Source organism: Hippocampus comes, unplaced genomic scaffold (genome assembly GCF_001891065.2).
Source record: "Hippocampus comes isolate QL1 unplaced genomic scaffold, H_comes_QL1_v1.1 scaffold381, whole genome shotgun sequence".
NCBI lineage: Eukaryota > Metazoa > Chordata > Actinopteri > Syngnathiformes > Syngnathidae > Hippocampus > Hippocampus comes.
Window position 1 is genome coordinate 1057606 of NW_017805016.1, and position 23057 is coordinate 1080662.

The 23057-nt window shown below is 41.2% G+C and overlaps 2 protein-coding genes across 3 annotated transcripts; both read right to left on the reverse strand.

Moving 5' to 3' along the window:
• Window positions 1–257: 257 nt before the first annotated feature.
• nxf1a (nuclear RNA export factor 1a) lies at window positions 258–12080 on the reverse strand. 2 transcript variants are annotated; one of them, XM_019863366.1, is made up of 23 exons: window positions 12002–12080; window positions 11635–11725; window positions 11072–11122; window positions 9643–9850; window positions 9312–9444; window positions 9141–9224; window positions 8883–8987; window positions 8153–8233; window positions 7631–7700; window positions 7376–7464; window positions 7172–7279; window positions 6972–7081; window positions 4313–4349; window positions 3391–3459; window positions 3201–3256; window positions 3011–3118; window positions 2417–2475; window positions 2196–2311; window positions 2070–2112; window positions 1607–1685; window positions 760–942; window positions 620–680; window positions 258–530 (listed from the first exon to the last, which is right to left on the reverse strand). In XM_019863366.1, the coding sequence occupies exons 1-23, from the start codon at window positions 12077–12079 to the stop codon at window positions 492–494; spliced, it is 2058 nt and encodes a 685-aa protein (XP_019718925.1). In that variant the 5' UTR covers window position 12080; the 3' UTR covers window positions 258–491. The 2 variants fall into 2 exon arrangements, with proteins under 2 accessions (XP_019718925.1, XP_019718926.1); XM_019863367.1 differs by lacking the exons at window positions 11072–11122; window positions 11635–11725; window positions 12002–12080 and adding an exon at window positions 11188–11438.
• A 944-nt stretch (window positions 12081–13024) lies between these two features.
• LOC109511969 (seipin-like) lies at window positions 13025–19337 on the reverse strand. Its single transcript, XM_019863387.1, has 10 exons — window positions 18501–19337; window positions 17846–17958; window positions 16957–17208; window positions 16731–16809; window positions 16164–16307; window positions 16034–16069; window positions 14872–15006; window positions 14662–14759; window positions 13532–13646; window positions 13025–13446 (listed from the first exon to the last, which is right to left on the reverse strand). The coding sequence occupies exons 3-10, from the start codon at window positions 17199–17201 to the stop codon at window positions 13387–13389; spliced, it is 912 nt and encodes a 303-aa protein (XP_019718946.1). The 5' UTR covers window positions 17202–17208; window positions 17846–17958; window positions 18501–19337; the 3' UTR covers window positions 13025–13386.
• Window positions 19338–23057: the final 3720 nt, after the last annotated feature.

The window sequence follows — 23057 nt, forward strand, 5'->3', positions numbered from 1 at the left end:
GTGTCATGGCAGCAGTCATACGGCCACAGATCACAAATGGACCTGTCCTGACTGTGTTGTAACAGTCACCCATAAACCTAGCCTCAACACCCTGGTGCCTTTTATCCTGGATTAACAGGCATGCCGTAGTAAACAAACAAAGCTGACAGCTCTGGGCACAAATTATGACAATTGTCAGATTGCCAGGTTGACTTCCAAAAATTGAGAATTATGTGAATCAATAACTGCATTAAGTATAAAACAAGAGGAACAATATATAAAATGCTGGCAATAAGTTTTTATTACATTGAAAACAATTATTTCTATACAGAGTGAAGAGAAAACAAGTCTGAATTCCAAATAAATTGCGGAAATCTTTGGCTGCTAAAACAAAACCACATCAACGGAACTTGTACGGTATATTCAACCATTTTCTGCTACTTTTAAGACAAAATCATCAAACAAATCAATGTACCAATGTTTAATTTTTACAGGAGGTATGAATCAATGATTTATTTGATGAATGCAACATCAGGGATTTTTCCTTCCGTCTGGAAAGAGACCAAAAAAAGAACAGTATGTTACCGTTATCGAATAATACATGTTGCCAAATGCAGATCAATCAAAAGTAACTTGTTACCTGTAACCGTGTGAAGATTTGTGCCGCTTTGTTAAAGTCCCACTCATTGTCTTGTAAACACCTACAACAAAGAACAAATGTTTACACACTTGAAAACACCACCAAGAAAATACTTGTAGACTCAAGATAAAGAGACTGACTTTTGGGACCATTCCAGGTTCATGCCCGACTTCTGCGAGAAGGCCGTTAGCATCTCCTGCTGAGGTGCGGTGAGAGTGGGCACCGGGCTGGAAGATGGTGTCGGAGCGGGCGCCACGAAGGCCTTGCGGATCTCTTCTGTTGTGGCCATTCGGATGAAGAGCTGGTCGTTGACAATGCACAGACTGCAGGGCGCATTTGGTTTTGTGATCAGTGTTCATTCAACTATAATGCAACAATAATGCTGTTGTAGCTGAAATCCCTTGTATCTCAAATCATCTTTTACCATTGACGTGGATGGGAATATCATTAATCCATTCCAGCCCCCAAACTATCCCCAAATCATTTGTAATGTATTTTAAATAAGAAAATCAGCAGACTATAACATTAATTCTTTAAAACATGTAAAGAATTAAACATTTATCACAGTTTTTGATTCAGTTCAATGGACACTGTGCTGCTCCTTCCTGATGCGTAACCTGGGGTCAGTATGATAAAGATATACAGATACACATGGAGCCAGGCAAACTCCTCAGGAAGCAACAGTATTATAATCAATTCTTTTCAGAGGATGAATAATATATGCTCGTGGACATTGTTAAATTATTTCGCTGACTATGTTGCTTCAACATTTCTATTGAAATATACATTGCTTAAATGGTTATAACACAGCGACATCAATTCTATTTCTTAGCCCTTCTACATTGTTTTACCTTGTTTGGTAGAATTAAGGGAAAAGCTTTTTCAAGGCAAAGTGATGTGGTAGTTTTAAATACACAATGTGCAATTCTCTTGGTTTTATCTGATTTATATTAAAAAGAAAATTAAGTAGCAAAGAAAGCTGCTTACCCAGAATTTCCTGCAGGGACCGTGATGAAAACTCGAGAGAAGGCCAGGGTGGAGTCTCGGGATTTCCCATTGACAGCAACTTAAATTTTTTTTTTTAAAAAAATCACAAATATTTACATAAGATCAGGAGCATTCTAACATCTTGTGTCCAGTGATACCCCTCACAGGAGAGAATTCTTTCCAAGGACAGCGTCATAGTACTAATACCAATTCAACTACCATATGGATGACAAAATGCCACAAGAATTTAAATGTCTTTTTTTTTTTTTAAAGAAAAACTTAAACATGTCATATTATTCCAAGACAAATTTGACAATAAAGTTTACTTGACTTGTATTTTAACAAGTGAATTTCAAAAATGCAAATTATTTAAGGTTTACGCTTTTAATCTCCTGGAAAAAAGCCTCTTTTGTTATAAAATAAAAATAGGACATTTGAGAAGATGGACAAAAATGACAATCACCTTCTTTGAAGACTCCGCTCACGGTGAATGACAGTAGTGTGTTCTGTAGAGAAACAGGAGTTATGTTAAATAAAAAAAAATAAAATAAAAAATACTTCATCGGGGCCATCCGGACAGAACACTCACAGTGTAGGTATTGACATCGATGGTAAAAGAGGCGATGTCATGCTGAGTTTTGGGCAGCTCGTTAATGAAAGCCACCACATTGAGACGCGTGTGCTTCAGTAGCCTGAAGCGGACCGCTGTAAGTGGCATAGTTACACACACTGAGAACATGGGAAGGCAATACATGATTCAAAATGATGACGCTATCACCAAAGTCCCATTTAAACCAAATAAGTACTCACTGGAGTCTTTGACCCGCTTCAGGTTTCGACTGTCTTTGTGGTACTCTCCAAGACTTGACCTAAAAAACAAAAAACAAACAAAAAAAAAAAATTTACTAAACAAGTGTGAATCAGAAGTGCGAATCCCCGGCCCAAATGTGTTAGGTGAATATCTTGCAGATAGAGACCAGGCAATCAGTTAAACCACTCCCAACACACTTGAAATAAATTTATACGGATTGAAAATCACTTACACAAAAAGCATTGGACTGTCAATGTTAGAAACAGCATGTGCTCATAAAGGGGAAGTCAACCCCCAAATTTTCTTTACAATATGTTCTGTCCGCCTCCATAAGTCTAAACACATTTTGTATAATACTGTATTGCGTTTGTGGAATATGAGTTCAGCAGCAAAATCCACCAATTTTTACCCATCTCAGAGGGCATCCATTTTGCCACTTTTTTTCGACTGAAAATGACATAACAGTTGCTCATAACTCAGGTAACGACCAATCACGGCTTATCTGTTTTCTGAAGCAATATTCGTTGTTATCCGAGCCTTGAGCAACAGGAGTAACAACAAAGTAAATGAAATGTTTCCCTTTGGAATTTTACCTGGATGGGTTTTGATTGGAGAAAGGTGTTGTGATGGACAACGACGCGCCGTCATGGTAAGCATCCAAGAGAGGCTGTCTGTCCCCAGAGTCATATATACTGTAGTACCTAACACAATCACACGAAACACAAGTTAAAGCGTTGTTGTGCCCCAGTGTAATGTTTTTAGAATTTTCTGGCATAAACTCACTGTTGCAAGAATCGAAGGATGAGGCCCTTGATTTCATCCGAGCCGAAATAGCTTCCCTGGAATCCAAAATAAACATGAATGCTTCAGTCAGACCTCCATTTGTCAAGTTATTCAATGTATTATCACTTGGCTTGCAAGACATTTTAAAACAAATGTCATCAACTACTTTACATGTGACAAAAAAACTAACCTTGCAGGGAGGAATAGCGGTGGGTGTTTCCACATCAAATCCGATGGGCGGAGGAAGGTCATTACCATCCTGGAGGGTGGGAGTTAAAAAACAAAATGGAATAAGCAAATTATATTTTACAGGTGTCATACATTCCCATTCTTTCAATCTGCATTGGTACCCTGAAATACACGTCTAACTTGTTCGGTGACCACTCCTGTAACTCAAAAACATCTTTCCCCATTAAAATAAATGCAACTGTCGTTAATCCCTGTCACCCCCCACCTCCACAAAACTATTCTAACATGCTCTTTTATTCTGAAGAACAGCATTTTATATTATTCTTTAAACTGACATTATTGCCAATTTAAAAGAATGTAAAGGAATCAAATCGCATTTTTGCTGAAATTCAAAGAAAATTGTGCTGGTCCTTCTGGTCTCCACTCCTTGGCCACCTGGGGGCAGTTTAATACATCCAGCTCGACAACACACAGAGCCAGTCGCAGCATCTCCTTTGTAAAATGCTGTACATTAGTCGCTCTATGCAGAGGGTAAAGAATAGAGATGCCCATGAGTATATTGTTATATTGTCTTTCTACACCTTTAAGAGCAACGTTTGTGCCCACGACACTGATGACATTCTTTCGCTCCCGATGGTGTTTCCCATTATGCATTAGCATTAAGCTAGTGGACTTTTCACATGGGCGTGGCAAATAACAGTTAAAGCCTTTTTGAAGAATCGTTTACTAACTGGTAAACTGCTGAGTCACCGCCACCATACATGACTTGTATCAAACTTTTTTGCTCAGAGGGTTAAAAAAAAAAAACATACATCAGGTCACTCATATCTCAAGGTACCAATGCATATTGTGTAATTCAAGCAACACAAATTAGGTGAACAGTTATAGTTGAAATAAAAATATAATTCAAAGAGTAGACTCACAAGTTTAAGCAGGCGGGGAAACCTCTGACGCATAGCACTGGCACGGGAACAAAAATTGAAAAGGTATTAGAGCATCATTGTAAAGTTAACAATGACATTATATTTATTTCTGCAGTAGCCGTCTCCTGTTGGCCCATTTGATATCACCGTGTGTCTTTTGAAACTCAAAAGTTTAAAGTGGCTACGCTGCCACTTCTGCAGAAATACTAGTGGTGTCAAACAATTGTAAAAGCTCTGTATATGAACAGGCCAGAAGTTCTTGATTTCAATCTGGGCTAAGGTCTCTCTGTGTTGACTTTGCATGTTCTCCTTGTGCTTGTGTAGGTCCATGCACTCCGGGAATCTCCCACATTTAAAAAAAACAAAAACAGTTGGTTCATTCAATTGAATGATTTTAATTACCCAACAGTACAAAAGTGAATGCGAATAGTTGTCAATATGCACTGTTACCGACTGTCACGTCAACTGGGATAGGCTCCGTCTCACCCCCGAGTCATGAAAATGAAAAAGGTTAGGATGGACATTATTGGAAACACAACTATGTACACCATGTCAAATGTGTCTTCCGAATCGGCAGTTAAGATCGGAAGCCTTTTCAACAGCTATCATTCAATAATGGTAAGAGCAAACCCTCCATCATCTGGTGAGGGAGTAGTCTAACTCGATAGGTTCTTCACGAAATATCAAGATAGCAAGCTGCTTTGTGAATGCCTTGCTTGCTCGGCTTCAGAGGAGAATCCGGGCATTATGCTCTTTTGGTATTTCGAGCTAGTCAAGATTATTGCAATGATACTGAGTCAGAGAAGCAAGGAGATGGGGTGGAAGCCTGATAAATGCCCACAAATCGAGTTTTTATCTTTGTACTTCTGACAGCAAATCTTCTTACATACACGTGTCTGGATTACATCTCTGTACTTTAATTCATCGTCTCATAAGGACATGTTTTAACATATAAGGAGCCAAACCCTTGCAGCGACACTGTTCCCATCCCCATGTGCACTTACCCACAGGTGTACTCACCCTCTCCCCCAATACGGACATGGGGAAGCGACAACCACACTTTTCTAGAAGCACATACACACACACACACACAAACACTCAAAAGACACATTGAGCCAGTCTGTGACAAGACTGCACTGGAAATCAGCATGCGCGTTCCTTCTGTAGTAGTAAAACAAAGGTTTTGTTACCTCTCGCATGAGCTGATGAGAAAGGAACGAAAGAGAGACTAAAATTTCTAAGTGGCTGAAGAGTGAGGAGAAGCAGAGCAGCACTTAGCATGCGAGGAGTGTTGTCGCTCCGTGATTATTGACAAGAGAAAAGAACTTGAGAAGATGACTCCAGCACGAGCTGGGCCCAGCTGCCCCCACTGCTCATCCGTGAGCATTAGCCCCCCCCAGGGGCTGCCAAAGCAAATTAGTACTCTACTCAGCAATCTCAAAATTAGCAAAATCCTACATTGAGTTTAGTCTAATGCCAAAGCCGTTGAGGAGATCAGACTAGTGATATCCTTTCATGCAGGATTGTACTTTTTTTCTCCCTCTGGTCTCAGTCACCAGCAGCATGGAAGAGGGAAGTGTTTTACTTCTTGTGGCCAGGTAAAACAATACCCAGTTCAGAATGTTTGTCGGAGGCTCTTTCGAACAAATCCATCCATCCGATGAGCCAGCTGGTTGGCACATCACCACTCACTGACAAATGCGTGTCCCCCTCAACCCATCGGCTTCTCCTCTCCAGTCCCGCTCCTCCACTGGTTGCGTGAGGCCGTGCATGCCTGGACTGAGGCTGAGTAATCGTGACTGTGCCTGCCTTAGGTTGTCCCAAAGTTTCAGAGGTGGGATCTTACCCGTCATGGGCTATCCAGCCTTCCATACCCGCCTGATGTGGGAAGCCGAGTGGGCAAGGGTGTTAGGAGTCAAGGGGGAGTCGCTGGCTGAGCACTTGTGTTACTTCATCCATACTTAAGTTCGGACATAGGCTTAGGCCTCTCTCTTGTAGACAGACCCACAACACAGTCGTGGAGCCACCGCTCAAGATCTTCACTGCCATTTTGTCATAGCAGTACATAATGTTACGTGACTCTCATATCTAATTTAGGAGTATTAGCCGATTGTTTGTTGGTGTTTCATTGCTGTTTATGGGATGCCTCGTTGGATTTCAGCAGGGGGAGCGCTGGGCACAGCACCACTGAGAGCTTATGAACAGGTCTTACAAACGATTTACCCACAAACACAGTTGGAAAAGAAGAGACAGTTGCTTAAATCGAGATTAAAAAAATAAAGAGTAGAGTCATATTTTGAATCAACATTTTGGAGAGTCAGAAAAAAATCTGCAGTTGAAGTAAGAAATCACCAGGGGACACAAAACATCCTGTACATTGGGGGAAATCACGGTTTTGGTTAAATAGTAAATCTGGAACCAACTGAGATCCTGGAAAGAAATGAGCTCCTTACACACAAAACGGGGAATTAACGGAATTAGTTGGCTCTGCTCAATCCAGTCATCCTTCCCTGCAGGGTTACCGAACATCCTTTAATCAAGAAAAAGGCTTCTTATGGCCTTTGTACGTAGTTCTGGACATGCCAGTCTGGCGCCAACATTTATACTTTTGGGGTCATTGCACACCAACTGATCTCACGCCCCAAAAGAGTTAACTAACCTAATATATGAAGCCTGGTCCTTGAAAAGGTCACACAATGGGTTCCTGACCAGCCACAGCTCCACCAACTTCAGACCTTTGACTTTGTCCAGATCCCGGTCTAACTTCAGCTAAACAGCAACAACATGACAGTTAGTGTGAAAACAGAAATACAACAAACACAACTATGTTGACAAAAGGTTCGTGGTTCCCACACTCACCTCATTGTGGGAAAGATTGAGGCTCTTCAAATTAGGCACTTTTGTCACCAATTCACTTAGGTCATCCAGTTTATGGATTCGGTTGTTGCTCAGATTCAAGCTGGTCAGCTAGCAAGGAGACAAGCAGATTGAAAAGTACATGTGTCAGAAAGGCCGGAGTGGGAAGGGCATATTTTAATATTCACTATATGTCTTTCACCACACCTCTGGAATGTTCTCTTCAATAATTTTGATGACAGCTTCCATATTTGTCTTCCTATTCAGGATGACTTCGACATTCTGAGAGACCAGGTCTGTTACGATAAAATGTGATTCCAACTTTCAGACAACATGACAATATATGCTCAGCTACTTCTGCCAGAGGCAGTTCTTTGAGAATAAAAATAAATATAGAGGGTAAACAAACGTGTTGAATAATATACTTATGGTGCAGTAAATGTATTGAGAATGTGGACTGACCTGGGTCTGTCCGAATGTTGTTCAAGTCCAAAGCTTGCTGTGAGCCATCAAAACGTTTTGCCATACATTGCTGTTTTAGAATCAAATAAAGATCACAAATGAATACTGAAAACCCAGAAGAAATTGGTTTGTGCTACAGATGCATCAATTATCGGTATCTGTCTCGAACTTAAGTACACATCACTACCGTGTACATTATGAAGCTCGGCTCCATGCTACTCGTCTCCGTCCAGGCCAACAGTACTCCCATCATGAAGCTGCTTAGTTTTCACTGAACTCATTGTAATATTGTGAGAGATATCTCGCAAAAATATATTCAAGATATTAAAATGTAGCCAGATCGTACAGCCCGACCAAGTACTCAAAAGTGAAATACTTGTGTGCGATCTGGAAAAAAAAAGATGCATAAGTCGATCCCTAGTTCTTAGAAAAGATCATTGTTTTTGAAGAAGGTTAAAGAGGAATGATATTGATCACCTCATTCATAGGCATTACGGATTTTCTAAATTCTTTTTAACTTACCTTTAAATGCTCAATGTCTTTTGGCTTTAGGTCAGACAGGAGGAAGTTAGGTGGATTGCTGGGATTGACATGCACTTCCACCTGAAGAAAAGAAATATCATATCCATAAAGCAGGGCTGTGAAATGAGGAAGAGAAAATCTGAGGAAAGTTAAGGGGGGGGGGGGTGTCTAGGGGTGAGAGGTCTCGGGCCTGATCCGTACTTGATATCTTGGTGGCATAGCACGCAGTAAGCCTTGCCCGGTTCCTTGATTTTACAAATGTATTCATGCAGGTACTCGTTCCTGACTTTATGTTCAGGCCAAACGACGTTGCAATGTCATAAATATAGGAAATAAGGCAATGTCGTTCGTCGGTAAAATTCACGTACGCGGTGCCAGATGACGCTATTTTTAGCCCGCGTTTAGTCCTGATCGGCTTTGCCGAGTTGCAGTCAAAACATGTTCTACGCTCAGCTGGCGTTAAACTCCGCGGGTCCGGCTGTATTGTGCCACGGTGTAGGAGGCACTGTTGCCTCGCAAGGCTATTAAAGCCAAGTAGACCCCTCTCCCTATCCCCCAATGATTTTTAATGTAAAAATAAAAGTTTTGTGAAAATCATATTTTTCACAATAGAATCCACGGAAATTTCACAGCCCTGATAGAGGCCCAGTGAACATTTGTTGAATTCACAGATTTGTGTATGGAATGGTCTATTGACAGGTGATGTTTTAAAAGAAAGAAGTTAACTAACCTTGTAACCATCTGTGTCAGTGATCTTGTGAGAACATTTATGCAGAGCGCTGGCTGCAGTTGCATTGTCCAAATAGAAATGGGCTCGGCTATGGTCAACATGGTACTGGAAGAGCAAAGCGTAACGTAATGGAAAACAACTCATCAAAACAAAACTAAAACTTTCTACATTGCGCCAATGACTTGAGGCGTGTTTTTTTTTTTTTTTTTTTTTTTTAGCATTAAACAAATGGTAATCAACAAAGATGCTGCACCTTACCTGAACAGGTGTGTAAGTTACAGAGCAGATGTTCTGAAGCGCCGTCAATAACCATTTCTTGTCATATTTTTTTCCATGAGGAATCTAGGGAAAAACATGATTGACAGAGACAAGAAGATTAATGGTGCGAAAGGAACGTGTAACTGATGTGCTAACTAAAGTGATACACACGGTCACTTTGAACCAGGTGCCACAGTTCCTGCCCCCACCACCTCTGTCTCCCCTGAAGCCGCCTCTGCCCCCTCCTTCTTTGCCATGTCGCCTGTCTCGGCCGTCATTCCGAAAGTTCCTTCCATAGGGGGTGCTGAAAGAAGAAATAAATATATTACAAAAGTATACAAAAGTATTCTTTAAAATAAGTGTGCTCTTGTTAACGATCCAAGAAGCTGTCATTTCTCAGACAAAAATGCATCCATGAACGTGAAATTAACATTTTAGAATACGGATTGCTTTGGGGACTATGCAGCAAACCATTCTTAAACTATGAAGTAGCCTCACTCACAATCTGTTCTGACTGCTGTCGTTCATTGTCACATCTCCATCGGTGTCTTCAAGTCTGGACCGCGGTCCTGGACCCCCAAAGATTCCTGCACTGCCGCCACCGCCATGGCCGCCACGTTGGCGGTCTCTTTGGAAGCGTTCGCGAGAGCGACCTTTATTGGAGCGACCTTTACGACTGCGATTGCTCGGTCCAGTGCGGTTGTCATGTTCTGAAAGATAGATCAATCTTACCACGTGTCCACTGTAGCAACTGTTTAATCAAAACCATGCATATTCTAACCAATATCAATTTAACGCGACTATAGTTGATACTAACATAAAATGATAATAATGAATATAATGCATATAATCGCTATAAAACTACAACCCAGCCGCTGGGGGGCAGTGCCCTCCCCTGGGGGTGCACTGTTCCCCAGTGCCGGTCCCAAGCCCGGAGAAATGGGGAGGGTTGCGTCAGGAATGGCATCCGGCGTAAAACTTTTGCCAAGACGACCATGCGAGTTGGTAGGACGGTTTACAGGGGCGGATGGAAATTACTGACTCGCTGTGGCGACCCCTGAATAGGGACGTGCCGAAAGGAGAAGAAGAAGAATCGCTATAAAACTACAAAAAGAGCGTGTGCAATTAGCTTCAGCCTAATTGAAAGTATCTTATGACGTCAACATTGAAATCACAGCTGTCAAACGAGGCCCACAGGCAAATTGTCGACTTAAAAGTTCCTTGCAAAAATAAACAAAAACTGAAAACAGACCAAAATGCAAATAGTTTTTACATGTAATAACCCTGAGATATTCTATTTTTTTGTTGCCAACCTACTTTAACGTAGACAACAATTGAACTATTTTTCCTTGACGACTGAATTTATAATTGCCGTGATTGGCTGGTTATCACTCCAGTGTGTACCCTGCCTCTAGCTCAAAGAGGGAATAGGCTCCAGCCCAGGTGAGAATAAGCAGTATAAAAACATGGAGAGGTGGATTGAGATATAGTAATACGAAGCCATTACACCCTAACCACAAATTGGCCAGTGACAAAATTTTGTTTGTGTATAGTTCAACTATTTACTTCAGAAAAAGGATTTTGGTGACAAATGTTTCTAAAATCTAGACATTAGAATATGAAAGTGAAGACCAATTGCAATTTTGCAATTTTAGTCCAAATTTTAGTAAAACACGTGAGGTTGAGGCGCACGATTAGCTTTGGCAGGCCACATAAAATGATGTGGCGGACTTGGAGTTTGACACCTCCGATTTCATATGAATCTACACTGTATATGTTTGCAAATATGTACCTATGAAAGAATATTTGTGTTACAGTGACAGAACGGAAGGAGCACTGTTTTAAAACTCGTTTTACAAACCACGATTACGTATTCTGGTCCAATTAAAGATCTAGTGGGAAAGAAATGAGGCCGAGGTGAAAAGGGTTACCTCCTGAAGTCATGAAACCAGTGCATCTAACCTCCCTTGTCAGCAGAGAGCCTAAATAAACAAGGCACCAGAAAGGAAAGGGGAAGATTAACGATGGACTGAAACACATGACTTACCAAAGTAATGGGCACCTTCCGCCATTTTTCTGCGAGGACGTTCGGAAATAACACAGTAAAACGGCCGTGGTAGTGCACGTTCGTTAAATACTGGCTGATAACGCGAGCTGCGTGAACTTTATGGGAGGAAAGTCAACGTAGCAAAGAATAAAAGGACACAGTTGGCCGTTGCCACGCTAACTGCTTTGTACAGCCTAGGAAGCTTCGACGCACTCCTAAAATGGCGGATGTCGACACTTTCAGCTTCCGGGGTAGGGCCGCGTAACGTCACTTCATTCCACATTTGCGCATGCCTCTCCCGGTAACCTCGCACAATCGCAAGATACGTTAACGATGAACCACAGTACAAAAACACTAACATTATATAATAATACGTGATAATATATTAATGAGCTCCCCTGTAGATATTTCCTAATCAATGTCAGTTAAATGGCCGAAAAAACTTACTCTGGTTTAGGGCTCGTGTCACCTGCAAGTTGGGGACACTTTTCCATTGCGTGTCCATGTCGTATGGCACACATCTACCTGCCGGGTTTACCTGTTTGTAAGAAAAACAAATCAAATAACAAATCGGTTCTAAAAAGGATCCTTAGATGGCCAAAGCACTGTCTATTAACAAGGCCCTGCTTCATTTCGCCACTTTAGTTTTGGCTAGCGTCCACACTTTGCCCATTCTGTTAGTGTACATAATTGTGGACTCAACAAGAACATTTTGACAATTGTCTACATATTGTTTTTTATATCTCTTCTGGTGTTTGTGACGCGACGAAACGACAAAACAACGACACCGTCGTTGTTTTTATCCAACGCTCACGTTCATGTCAGTCGCGTCGTCCCGTGATTCTGTTTCGGCGAAATTATTAATGGCGCCACTTTGTGACGTCACAGTCATCTTGGTATACTCCCACCAAATTTGTATATCATTCACCTGTTTAAGAAATAATCGTGACAAATTTACATTGCATTCTATATTTTATATTGCATCCATGAATAAGTACAATCACATACGGTCAAAACGTATATTTGACAAACGTAATTTGTCATCTGATGCAGTTTACAAACCTGAGCCCATCGGCAACCGGTTCCACCTTCAGCCATCTAGTGGAGGCTTGCGTAGAGAGGCGAACAAAGATTTTATTGTTCTTAGTAAATACTGTTCACATCAAGTTAATGACATTGTATAATTCCTGCTGTACTTCTGATGTTCCCTCAAGACACATTAACGTACCCACAGTACAGTGGTTATTAATGATAATAATGAAAAAAAATGAACATCACTCCGGACTTCTTGCTTTTTGGGGGCAATTTTTGCCTGGCAGTCATTGATTTGACAATTTAGGTACCAAATTTGAGCATTTGCTCGATATTCCTACAAAGTACACCAGTCAATCCGAAAAACGAATGAGGGGCCTTCTAAAAAAACATCACACAAAATCAATGAGGCCCAACTGGGAGTAGAAGGTCTTTGTAATGTTTGTTATGTGTTGTCCAGTGAACTGCTTGCGTATGACAGAGTTGCTGTTTTAGTGCAATGCGAATTTCTGAATTTCTATCTGACAATAAAGTATTTACTTATTGATCTATCCATCCCACTCTCCCCCTTACCTTTCCTCCCTCCCTCTCCCTCTCTCCCTTTCCCTCTCTCTCTCTCATTAAAGGGAAGATTATCAAATGTGTCCAAATGATAATCCTGAGCAATTATCCCTTAGTGTGGGAGACCCTGGGCAAATTAGACTAACATGCTGGCACATTTAACATTGAATTAAACAAAAAAATAAAAAGACAGACATAATGAAAGCAGCACAGCAAAGACTAATGTTACAACATAAACAGAATATACAGTCAAGGATAAATTTACACAATTTTATGGAACAAATATTTGAATACAAACAAAAATAATTGCAGGACAGTCCTTCTGACAGTGATGTAAGTGATGTGATGTGTTTTCAATTCCAGACATTCCCCATTTAGCAGAATCTTTATAAAATGCAAAATAACTACTGCGAGGAAATGAGTCACCCGGACCTTTAATTTACTTCTGTGCAGCTCAAGTAAAATCCAGGAATAAATGATCATAGAATGTGACAGAACAAGAGCGAAGGAATACATTACTACTTTCAATGGATGCATACAAAATGTCTTTTCATGCTGAGGAGAGGGCTGGTCATCATTCACAAACAGCTTACAGATAAAAACGCCTTAAGTAGGCATATTGTGGTTGTCACCATTTCCCAATCTGCTTGCTGCATTTATTTGGGCCTGCCAACAACAAAAGGGATTTAAAATTAACTAATCAACTTTGAATGAATGTAATCAATATGCACGCATGAGGAATGTTGCTCACCTGCTCTGGTCTGCTCAACAGCAGCCTCATGTAGCTGAAGAGGACGCTGAGGAAGATGAAATTACTGGACATGCCCAAGACAGCTGACAGGACAGGGAAGTAAAACAACAAGTACCTGAAAAAGGGAAACATCTTCTATTAATATCTTTTGAAAAAATATACATTAAACATAACAGCCTTAGGCGGCCCGGTAGGCGAGTGGTTAGCGCGTCGACCTCACAGTGCAGAGGTCGTGAGTTCAATCCGGCCTTCCTGTGTGGAGTTTGCATGTTCTCTCCGTGCCTGTGTGGGTTTTCTCCGGGTACTCCGGTTTCCTCCCACATTCCAAAAACATGCATGGCAGGTTAATGAAACACTCTAAACTGTCCCTTGGTGTGATTGTGAGCGTGAATGGTTGAATGTCTCTGTGTGCCGTGCAATTGGCTGGCAACCAGTTCAGGGTGTCCCCCGCCTACCGTCCAAAGACAGCTGGGATAGGCTCCAGCACCTCCCGCGACCCTTGGGATGATGAAGCAGTTCAAAAAAATGGATGGATGGATGGAAAACAGCCTTACCTTTTTCTGTGTACAAGAGAGACTGGCCATGCCAATTGGTAAACTTACTATTATTTTAATAGCTCCATTTAGGCTGTAAATAATTCATAGCCTGGCCCAAGTTTGAGTTAATTTTGTTGAGTGGGTATCTTATTGTTGAAAATGACACAAATTATATTTAACTATATTGCCGGTAGACGAGAGGTCAACACATCTGCCTCGCAGTTCTCAGATTGTGGGTTGAAAACTCGACTCTGGCCTCTTTGTGTGATGTTCTCTGCCACGGTTGCATCCTCCTCTAGGACACGGAGCTTTACAAGTATTTGGTCAGACCAACACACATTTCCACATGATATGACAAAAATACGATACCTAAGCCCCCAGAGGTTAGCGCAGTAAGTCCCAAGAATTGCGAAAAAATAGAGCAAAAAAAAATAAAATCAGACCAAATGAATATGATGAAAATATAAAGGAGATGCTTTTGCATTTTTTGAACATGTGCAAAGAATAAAAGATGTTGTTGCCATTTTCTTGTGCCATTCCAACAAAGAGATATGTGTTTGAAAAACAAAAGTGATTACAATGTTCCCCGCTCACCTGATACCAGTGAAATGGGCATGGATGTAGAGCTGGGACGAGTAGATCTGCACCTTGCTGGATAGGATCTCAATGACTGCTGTGGTCGAGGGGGAGTACTTTCCATGAGGAAGGAAAAAGACATTGAGGTTTTTACCAATGTAAAGTAGATTTTAATCCAAGAGTTTGCTTATTATTTATTGTTTTAATTTATAAGAACCTGGCACTCACTGGGTCATCTGTGTATTCTGAGAAGAGGTCCACCTCCAACACTTGCTTCTGCTCAGCAACTCCAGTCATGAACATCGGGAGGAACAGCAAAGTTGACATGGTCCTCAGAAGGTTTGACTGGTATCGCAGTATGCTCTGAAACAAGAGTTTATCGAGAGATCCTAATTTGAAAGTACATGTTTGTTGTGAAAATCTGTTTTGCATTTTTTTGTGCAACTGTATGTGTCCTAGTCCTTTGTATTTACAGTTAGTAAAATTGACTGCAGTGCAGTTAAAACAACACTGTTGTGGCCTTAAAAGGGACATTTAATCCACATAATGGATAAGCATAAGCAAACAATGTAACCAAGTTAGTAACATTAGCACCTGATAGCAAGTACATATTGAAATGTTTGGCTAAGTCGTTGATATACGCCTGGGGGTTATTTGTGTCTGTCGTGCAGCGTTGACAGCCGCTCACTTCATCGCATGCACTAGCTCTGCAACTGTTTGTCATGATAAGGAGGCTCCATTCAGCATTTGCAGGAAGAAACCCCTCCACCTCCTCAAACAGAGTGATTTGACCCAGAGCGAAAAGTGCTCATTAAATGTTAAAAATTGTTTATCTTTTGTGTATTTTAATGGAACAAAGTCAAGAGACCTTTGTTTCAGACACCTGGGAACAGTTTATAACAATGAAAATGTACATTTTATATCTCCTTTACCACTTTTTTTTTACTGTACAGTGTTTCAACGCTTATTGATGATTCAGCACTTCACAGTATTTTATTTGCAGATTTTTGGGGGTGAACTGCACACGGTTATTTTCACACACGCACACACACAAATATTTTTATGCTTCAGCTAAAACACTAATATAAAAGCATTGCTTTGGCACCACCTAGTGGCCTATTGTTGCACGGGACTGAGCAGCTTCCTGTTGTGCTTTGTGCCATCTTGTGGCTGTCATAGCCAATTACAGTATAATCTTTTTTTTTTTTTTTTTTTTGTGTGGGGGCGTTAATGACACTTGCAGATTTTCCCAAACGCTGCAACACAATCAGTGGAGGACAAAACAATGCACGGGCGCAGCCTAGACATTCTATATTTGAGCCAAATAACTGACATGACTCTCATAAGAGCAACAGATTCTGTTTGAGCAGGTTATTAGTTTTATACTCACAAAACGAGAGCTGGAAGCGGATGACAGCTGCCTCGCCTGAGAAACACGCAGCAACGTAGCAGTGAATCATCAGAGTCAGCACAAACATGCAAACATAGGAGCCGAACGGAGGACTCGGCAGGCCACTCACGGAATGAGCGGACGTCGCCACTTGGCCTCCGTCACGAGAGAAGCAGGTTGTCCTGATCATGAACATCCCAATCTCCTGGTTGGTCTCAGAATCAGGCATGTCTAACTGGAGTGTTATTTGATAGGCCTGGCCGAATGTCAACACCTGAACATAACGAATACCTTAAACATCTTTAAAATGGCAGATGTGTTTTTTTTTTGTTTTTTTAATGCAGGGCCGAGTACCGTAAGACAACAGGTTCATACTCCAATTTGTATTTTATTTTGAATATAGCATACAAGTGTGTCTCAATAAATTTGAATATCGTAGAAAACTTTGAACGAGAAAACTTTGAGTCTTTCCTTTCAAAAAGTGAAACTCAAATTCGTTTCATGAACCTCACAGGAAAATACTTTACATTTGGCCAGTTCCTAATAATGGGGATGCACAATTAAAAATGTCTTCTGCAAGGTTGATTACTCATACAATTAGGGAGTTTAATCTTTACAAATCAAGCATTCAAACCAGAAAGCATGTAAGTATATAAAGTAAGTGATACATGTGGTCATACAAAGTAATTACACGTACAGGTCTGTTGTTTCTCATCAGAGAGACATTGGCCACGGGATACGAGCACATGAAAGAGTTTGGAGAGTCACAGTCTATCCTGTAAAAGCAACAATAGGAATTTGAAGAATAATGTTGATGCATAAAAAAGATTTGAAAGGTGTGAACAAAGGGCCTCATTCAAAACATATTGCTGAATGCGGCCAAACGTGTAATTTCCTGATGTTCTTGAATGCCATACACTCACCTGTAGTAATAGTGCACCGGAGTTGAATAAGCTGCCAGAGGCATGTAGGAGTAGTAGAAGCTCCCGTACATAAAGGCGGAGATCCAAAGGAGCAGCGCCAGCATGGAGAACACAGTGAGGCCCTGCATGGCCCTCTGACGGACACGGGACATTGCCCTGACAGCGGCATCGTTTAATCTCATCAGTAAAGCACCAAAGAGGACGAAAGGTTCATATCCGGACTGCACGTGACTTGCTTGATCCATCTTAAACCTAAAAAAAAAAAAAAAATCGCAGAAAAAAGCATTATCTTCATCACAGTGTGGATAAAAAAAAAAAAAAACCTTTTCCCTATGCTGAATACTTTTGAGGACCAAACAAACACACATTCAGTGGACTGAGAAGTGTGAAATTAGCGAGTCAAATTTCAGGTCACAAGCAGAACACTTTTACATCAGATGACTTCAGATGGATCAAAAGTTGGCCTGTTTTATTTGAAAGCAAAAGGCTGCCAATGAACCTTCACTGATGGCATTGTATTTATTTAGGCAAGCTAATGTCATGAAGGAGCTCACTACTAAACACATTAGAGAATACAAATAGAACTGCAAAATTTAGCACGTATCCCCCCATTTGAATAGCTTAATTTGACGGAAACATACGTATTTTCCATTTTATATAGCTTTGTACAGATTGACAATGGTGGTAGAGTGGCCGTCTTGCAATTGGAAGGCTGCTGCTTTTTTCACTGATTCTACGAATGAAGCAACATCGTACATCTCCAGTTGTTGCTGCTGTGTCATTATTATGTGCAAATGAGGCAACCTTACAGTATACATGAGTGATTTGATGGTATAAAAGATGAACACAACTCAATATGTGATATGTGAAACAATGTGTTCTGTCTTACCGTTGTATTCTGATGTCCCATGAACAGTGAGGAGAGTCTTAAGACTTTGTCTCCGGCTCAACGCTGTCTGGATGAAATGTGAACAGGACTGTGACCGCCCCAATTCTGAGCTCCTACAAGTGGGAGAAAGAGGTTTAAGTTTAGTCCAGCCCCCTGACCACGAAGCGACTGCTGCCAATTGGAACACAGTTCGACAGAGCACAAGACAGAGTTACAAATACTTTACACACTGTAACTAGTTTTGTCTAGCAGCTTTTTGAATAACATGTATTGGAATGTAAGTTTTTGTCTGCAATATGTACTAAACGGATACAAACAAAGGTGTCCCTCACTAAAAATCGGATTGTATCCAGAATTCATGACGAGCATCACAAATTGCTCTGTGAAAGTCATTCAGCTCTCTTTGTTACACCAATAAAAGAACATGTCACTTGTAAATAGTTTCTGTGGTTTGCTTTTATGGTTTGTTTTGTTTGCCTTTTTTTGGGGGGGGGTGATACCACGAAATATATATTTAAATAGTACACCATTTACATTCCTAGATGTAATTATCTGATTAAAATGCGGTGTTTCTTTCTACTTTAAAAGGTACAGTAGGCCAAAATCAGCCAATAGTCAATTTACTTAAATTTATTACAATGTGAATAGCACTTACTAATAAAGTCTTCTTAACTGAACAGTGGTGGTGGTGATCTTCTGTATGGCCTCCAGAGTCAAATTCCTGCTTTTGCACTGTCAAAAAATGAGTGTATGCCTCTCACATGCTGATTTTTAAAGGGAATGAGAGGAGCTGCCTCCATTAGCCGGGAAGCGAGTTAGCTGTGTTCACTCCCACAACAGCGCAAAACCCCGCTTCTAACTGCGCTCATCTTCGAGAATACCCCCCCACACCGCCCCCCCCAAAAAAGAAAACTCCACCCATGCCAAAATATTGAGCAAAGAGACCCTCATCCAGTCAGAGGCCGCATGCTTACGAAACCCTTTGTTTTATGTCAATCAAGCAGAATGAAGGTTCAAGAAATAAGTGGATACAAAAACAAATAAAGTATCTCTTTCAGTGAAAGATACAATAAAATGGTGTAAATAGCTAAAGAAAATAATCTAAGAGCTCAAACTCATTACAGTCGCATTATTCAACATCAATACCGATGGTGGTATCAAGGCCCCAGGTGCACAAAGGTAGTGTTGTCAAGTTTTCATATTCGATACATATTGAGCGATATTGAAATACACAAACATTCAAAATGTTATTCTTTAAATTAGTATTAGAATGATGAAGTATATAATGTTTTCATTATCTATGTTGCCTAAGTGCCGAAAGACGACATTTTAAACAAACAAAAAAAAAATAATGTTCAGCCAGTTACATCTGACTCAACTCAGATGATCAGGCAGGGACTGATGGTGCTTCAGTGAGACATTTATAGCCACAAGATGTAAAGTTTAATTTAAATTCACTGTCTCCTCTGCATCCAAGCAAACAGGAAGCAATAATTTCATCTGACTTTGCTTGCAGGATCCACTGAGGGGGGTGTCAGAGCCATTGTGCGATGTCTTCTGTGCTTTTTGACTGAGCGAAAGAAAGAAAGAAAGAAAGAAAGAAAGATGTCCGAGGAAGGGAGCTACAAGAGATGTGAGACAGCTAGAAGTGCATTGTGAAGAATAAAAGGAGCTCCTCGAGCCAGGAAAACAGATGTTTGCTGAACAGAGCTCATTGTGACACCAGTAATTTCGACAGGGCTTTCTTCCATGTGAAAACAATGCCCACCACTGACAGTAATTAGCATTAGAGCGCTAATCAAAAACTGTGTTGCATTTGTGACATCTTGGGTCAATATCGACTCAACAGACAATCCATTACTGGCACATCTGCACCATCCGATGTGAAAGGCAAATTAAATTTCCATCTGTTACAAAGACAAAAATGCTCAGCTTTGAGGTATTAATTCAACAGCTTGTCTACATTGTGGTTGTTGCCCAACAGTTGTACCCTAAAACTACATACCTGAGTTCAGAGAATGGAGGACCATTACATTTCTGTAGAAATCTTGACAGAGCTGCTTAGTGAGGAATTTATTTTTACCTTCTGCCCTTCAAGTTAACTTGGGATGTTGAAAGTCGACCAGATGTAGCAGTGAAAAAGGTTTGATTGTGTAGTAGTTGGCATCCACTTTGTAAAGTGCATTATCGCCACCCACAGGAATGGAGTGGAACAGTAACACCGAGCGTGTAAACTACGGGAGTGTTCTGCCAGTCCAACTTGACTGCAAGAAGTTTTGGTCTGATCAACCAATCAGAGGATGGGAAAATACTGGTGTTCTTTTGGTTCAGATGGGCGGCCTGTGATGTGAAATCTGTTTGGTTCAAGAAACAGTCAGACTGTTGATGTAGTTTAAGTTGCATTAGCAAGTGAGACTGATTCCGAAGGCCTTCACAAAATTAGACTGACATGGCAACACATGACGCTGAAATCTGATTACACAAAAAAATCTAACTTCGACATAGCAAAAGCTGTGCAAGGTGATAGAAATGCTACAAAGTGAAGAGATTAGACTGTTGGAAATAAATTTATATAATTACATGGATCAAATATTAGAATTAAGGCCGTAAAATAGGGCAGTGCTTTTGATTAGCGTTTAGTGTAGCAGAGAAAGCATTGCTGGCTCTGACACTTTATTTTCCTTTTGTCCTTATGTTATAGAGCTGAGGCACATCACAAAATTGGATAAGATGGATAGTTTCACTGTCAATAATGACAATACGACCTAGTGCAAAGCCCTTCTTCCTGCTGCCCTTTACATATCTGAGGTGATTCTGGAGGCTCACATCCATCAGCCTCTGACAACACGATAATCCCTCGAAACCGCCTGCCTCAGTAGCTAATTCCATTCTTGTCTTCATCCCCATTTTCACCTTCCTTCCTTTCCCTCCATGCAGTTTCACTGACAGTTTTCTCTTTCACTGACAGTTTGCTCACCACCAGGTTTCTCTTTCCGGAGCTGAAAGCTTCGTAGATATCCTTTGCATGTATAGCTCGGTCACCCTTGTGTACTATTTTGTGCAAGGCTTGGTTGCAAGCACTGCCTAGGGGTCCCTTGGGGGGGACTGCTCCTGCTGAGAAGCGTCTGGTGGGGAGGGGATGGGGCCACAAGCCAGGCTGGGTGCTGCTCTCAGTGCAGTTTTACACAACGGCCTCTTGGGTGGCTTGGAATGAAAGAGAGACAGAAGGGCAGCTCTGCAGGGGGGCTAGAGTGTATTGACACCGTCAATTGAATTAGCGGTAGATGTGCAGGGCAGGACGTGGCTTCACATTCAACATCTACAACTGTACGTTGCAACTTAATTGCAGAGAACTGAAAGACAATCACTCACCAGCAAGCAGCAAGCTTGGCGCTCCCTTTTTGGTACCTTTCAATGGAACCTTAAAGTCATTCAGTTAATCTCAATTGGGCAACTCATTCACCAATGTACAGTAATTCCTCATCCATCCATTTTCAAGCCACTTGATCTCACTTGGGTGAGCTTGAGCCTATATAGCATAGCAAAGGTAAACCACCCCTGAAGTAAATCCAAGCACCCCCAAATTGTAGCGGCCTTTAGATTTAATTACTGTATGTCCAGCTAGAGAATTGTTCAAACCATACGGTAGTGAGTACAAGCAAAATATTTTGTCAGCAAAAGTATAGTTCCCCCCTTTTCCTCAAAAGCGACTAATCAAGGATCACCTGTTTTCTGAAGCTGAGGCATGACAACAGGTTGTTGTTACCTGAGAACTGTGATGTCAAAATGGCCAAAACACCTGTTTTGGCATGGATTTTACTCCTGACCACATACGTCACAAACTCAATATTTATCCAAATGCCATGTTTAAACTAGTAGGTCTACATACAATTTATTACTGTAAAGATTTTTGGGGATGTTGACCTCCCCTTAAGGAGGTGCACATCTTTTGCAATTTTCTTCGCAAAAACTACAATTAACACAAAGGATGCTGATTGGCCTTGTGGGCTGAGGCTATAATTTGTGGTTTTTAGTGATTCCTTTAGCTCCTGTAAATTAGCTGTACAACATTTCTATTTAGTAAATTCCTGTTGAAATGACCTGGTTTAGGACCCCGAAGTAATTCTTAAAACGGCTCTCCACCTTGGAACCGGCGGCTCCCCGCCCATCTCCCCCCTACATGCCGGTCCCACGGTGAGTGCTCCCCGGCGGGGTCCATTGTTCTTCGGCCGCTTCGACTACAATTAAGCGTCAAGTTGACGTGCGCAAATAGATTAACTTCCGGTCTTTGCTGTCAAAATAGTTTAATTGGACGCGCATCACTGACTAACAGTCCGCATGGTCATGATTTCTTTCCTTTTATTTTTCACAATCAAATTTTGTATTTCCGGTAATAGAAAATTACCTTTACAATAGTGATGCTGAGCGTGTTGGTTGGTTCTACCGCTTTTCTCCTCATTGATGTCCACCAAGTTTACTGGACACAGTTGATGGAGAAAATTGTGTAAATCACAGCCTGGTCTTATCCTTGCATGACGTTGTTAAGAAATATGACTTTTTAAACGACTGACCATCTTAGAGCACTTTGACAGCCCGTAGTTTAATTCCGTTCAGTGATTACAAAATCTAATTTTCAAATCATCCGCCCTTACGGATGCCTTTTGTGGTGAAAATGGAGACCTGGCTGGCTGTACCCAAGTACCAGCTCCTGGGTTTGCTTTGTTTAGGACCCGAAGTAATTCTTAAAACGGCTCTCCACCTTGGAACCGGCGGCTCCCCGCCCATCTCCCCCCTACATCCCGGTCCCACGGTGAATGCTCCCCGGTGGGGTCCATTGTTCTTCGGCCGCTTCAACCACAATTAAGCGACAAGTTGACGTGCGCAAACAGGTTAACTTCCGGTTTTTGCTGTCAAAATAGTTTAATTGCACACGCATCACTGACTAACAGTCTGCATGGACATGATTTCTTTACTTTTATTTTTCCCAATCAAATTTTGTATTTCCGGTAATAGAAAATTACCTTTACAATGGTGATGCTGAGCGTGTTGGTTGGTTCTACCGCTTTTCCCCTCATTGATGTCCACCAAGTTTACTGGACACAGTTGATGGAGAAAATTGTGTAAATCACAGCCTGGTCTTATCCTTGCATGACGTTGTTAAGAAATATGACTTTTTAAACGACTGACCATCTGAGAGCACTTTGACAGTCCG